This window comes from Gekko japonicus, unplaced genomic scaffold, assembly GCF_001447785.1.
Source record: "Gekko japonicus isolate JY-2015 unplaced genomic scaffold, Gekko_japonicus_V1.1 scaffold1341, whole genome shotgun sequence".
Taxonomy (NCBI): domain Eukaryota; kingdom Metazoa; phylum Chordata; class Lepidosauria; order Squamata; family Gekkonidae; genus Gekko; species Gekko japonicus.
Genome location: NW_015169817.1, coordinates 367,465 through 370,282, shown reverse-complemented (window position 1 = coordinate 370,282; position 2,818 = coordinate 367,465). Strand labels below are relative to the sequence as shown.

Below are 2,818 nucleotides of genomic sequence, written 5' to 3'. Positions count from 1 at the left end.
CAGGAACAAGACGAAGACTGCCGGCTCACAGGCCGGTATATATCCCCAGAAAACCCTCCACCAAAACACACCCTGTACTCACTATAGGCTATTTACAGTGGCCGAGAGTCCCATATGCTCTCGGCCGCGGACCTGGCCCTCTGATAGGTGTGGGCTAGGATCCGCTGGTCTATTGTTCTCAGGGGAGCGAAGCTCTGCTGTTCGGCATGACCGCATGGCCCAACGGTCGTGCACGTGGTCATGGCGGAGTACATTACAGTCACCATGAGTTGGTTGTGTCTCAATGGCACACTTTACCTTTTAGAATTCTATATTGAGGAGTGACGCAAAGACATCGAAACTACTTATAAGATTATTTATCAGGCAATAGTAATAGTTTAGCAATCAGGAACGTCACAGATCTGCCTGCATTCCATCTTGAGGAGGCATCTGTCAAGCTCTGACAGAGAAATCAAGGACAAAATGTCCGGAGCGAGTGAGAGCAGGTTTAGGATGAAGCAAAAGGAATGGAGGAGAAATTGGCGGTAACATACGAGGCACTCCAGTTGGTACAGTTTATGACGGACTGCTGCGGGGAACAGCGCAGAGCTTATATGGGTGGTGAGTAGATGATAACCCAAGTATAGGATCTGCGTTGAGTTCCTTCACTCCTTCTGGCAGCTGGAAGGTGAATGCCCTCAGCAGGTTGGTGAAGAAGATGAAGAGCTCAGTCCTCGCCAGCTGCTCTCCCAGGCAGGCACGGGCCCCTGCAAAGGAAACGAGGAAGGCAACATGTGAGGACTCTATTAATATGGATCCTAAAAAATTGGATGGACCTTTTGACCTACTGTGATGACCGGGCAAAAGCCCCACCCCATTCTCAGAAGTCCCACGACCCTATCTCCAGCACACATTTATTGCCCATAAAACCACTGAATGAATTACTGAAGGTTTCCTTGCATATCCAGGGCTCCTTTTGTAGCAGGAACTCCTTTGCTTATTAGGTGACACACCCCTAATGTAGCCCATCCAAGAGCTTACAGAGCTCTTCTTACAGGGGTTACTGTAAGCTCTTGGAGGATTGGCTATATTAGGGGTGTGTTACCTAATATGCAAAGGAGTTCCTGCTACAAAAAGAGCCCTGCGGTACACCCGCTTTTGGAAGCAAAGAGTCTATTTGCAAAGGGGATAGTGATAATATATATTTTAAAAAATCCATACCCCACTAGGCTCTATGCATAATTCCAAATCCTCATCTTTCCCAAGAAGGCATATGACTTGCATTTTTATAGAATGTTTGGTCCGGAAGATGATTGTTGGGACTGTTATTGAGAATCAGTGCAAGCCTTTTTGGGGTTTCAGAGGGGATCCTTGTTGGTTTGTGGTAGAATAACTAGATTGGAGTCGGGTAGCACCTTAGAGACCAACAAGATTTTGGGGTGTAAGCTTTCGATAGTCAAAGCTCCCTTTATCAGATGAGACAAAGGGTGCTTTGACTCTCAAAAACTCAGCCCCCCACCAAAATCTTGTTGGTCCCTAAGGTATGACTAGACTCAAATCTACTGTTTTGGAGAGAAGCAACACAGCTTCCTGCTCTACAACAGCTTCGTACAAAGAAAGGAAGCATGGTCTACTCTCAGACGTTCAGCGACTGCATTGGCAATCCCATTTACTTTGTTTATTCCCCTAAACCTGACACATTGGTAGTAATAAACTACCTGGAAAGGGGGGAAGAATAAGGGTATAGTCACTCTTTTACATTCTTTTTTTTTAAAATCCCCTTGGAGCAGGGTAGCTTTATTATTTTTTTGTTACACCTAAACACTACAGAAAAGAAAAAAAGGGGAGGGAAAAGTTACCCCGGGATAAAGGACAGAAAATAAAAAAACCCACATTATGACTAAAATCCCAAGAGAGAGGGTTGTTAACAGTTAGTATTCTGTTAGTATTCAAAATTAAAAGGTTTTTCGTTTAAGTCAATGCAATCGGAAATTAGTAAGTCCATGTTAATGTCTTCTCCATCTTCTTTTGTGTGCGCAAAGAGTTCTTTCATCTTCATCCCTGCTTGCGAGTTTCAAATCTCCAAAGAGTTACTTTGGTCTTCTAAGCCGCAAATCATATGTCTCTTTGGCCTCGCCACCTGATGCTCCTTGGTCGTCATCCCTGTCTTCTATGGTGACTGCTCTGCCCCCTCCTTCTTGCTGTTCTTCCTCCTTCGATCCGAAAAACCGCTTCAACCATTCTTCTGCTTTAAAAACCGAGTCAATTTTTTCCCTTTTGTCTTTGTATTTGAACACGACACCTTCCGGGAAATTCCAGGAATACGAAATTTGGTTGATCTGCAATGTTGGGATTAGCTCTTTGTAGGCTTTTCTTTTCTCACGAACCTCGAATGGAACATCTTTTAAAACTCTGATAGTTGCAGCTCCCAGCTGCAGGGGATTGGCTGCTGTTGCTTTCAGGATATCATCCCTCGTTTGTCTTCGGAGAAACTTAACGACAATTTCACCCGGCAGGTTATTCCGTTTTATGTATTTGGAGTATGATCGATAGACCATCTCGATTTCAGCTTCCGCTTCTGCCGCTGAACAGCCCATCGCCCGTGCGATAAGCTCTGCCATCATCTTTTTCAAGTTTTCTCCTTGCGCTTCAGCTATCCCCTGGAATCTGAGTGTTTTGTTTGTTTTTTCTATCTGCAGGTTTAATAATCTGTGTTCCTGTAAATCCTGTCTCTGTTCTAGCAGACCAACTTTCTTTTTAACTTTTTTGGTGTTGTGTACTGTCTCTTTAAGCTTTTCATCTGTTTGGATCGACTTTTTGACCAGCTCGGCAATCTGCT

At 44.4% G+C, this 2,818-nt stretch overlaps 1 protein-coding gene across 1 annotated transcript in view; it reads right to left on the bottom strand.

The window, feature by feature from the left end:
* Nucleotides 1-236: 236 nt before the first annotated feature.
* Nucleotides 237-2,818, bottom strand: part of LOC107115469 (cytochrome P450 2J2-like) — a 35,846-nt gene continuing 33,264 nt past the window's right edge. The window contains exon 9 of the mRNA XM_015417187.1: nucleotides 237-746. Within this exon, the coding sequence (XP_015272673.1) occupies nucleotides 556-746 (191 nt within the window). The 3' untranslated portion in view covers nucleotides 237-555. The remainder of the gene's footprint in view (nucleotides 747-2,818) is intronic.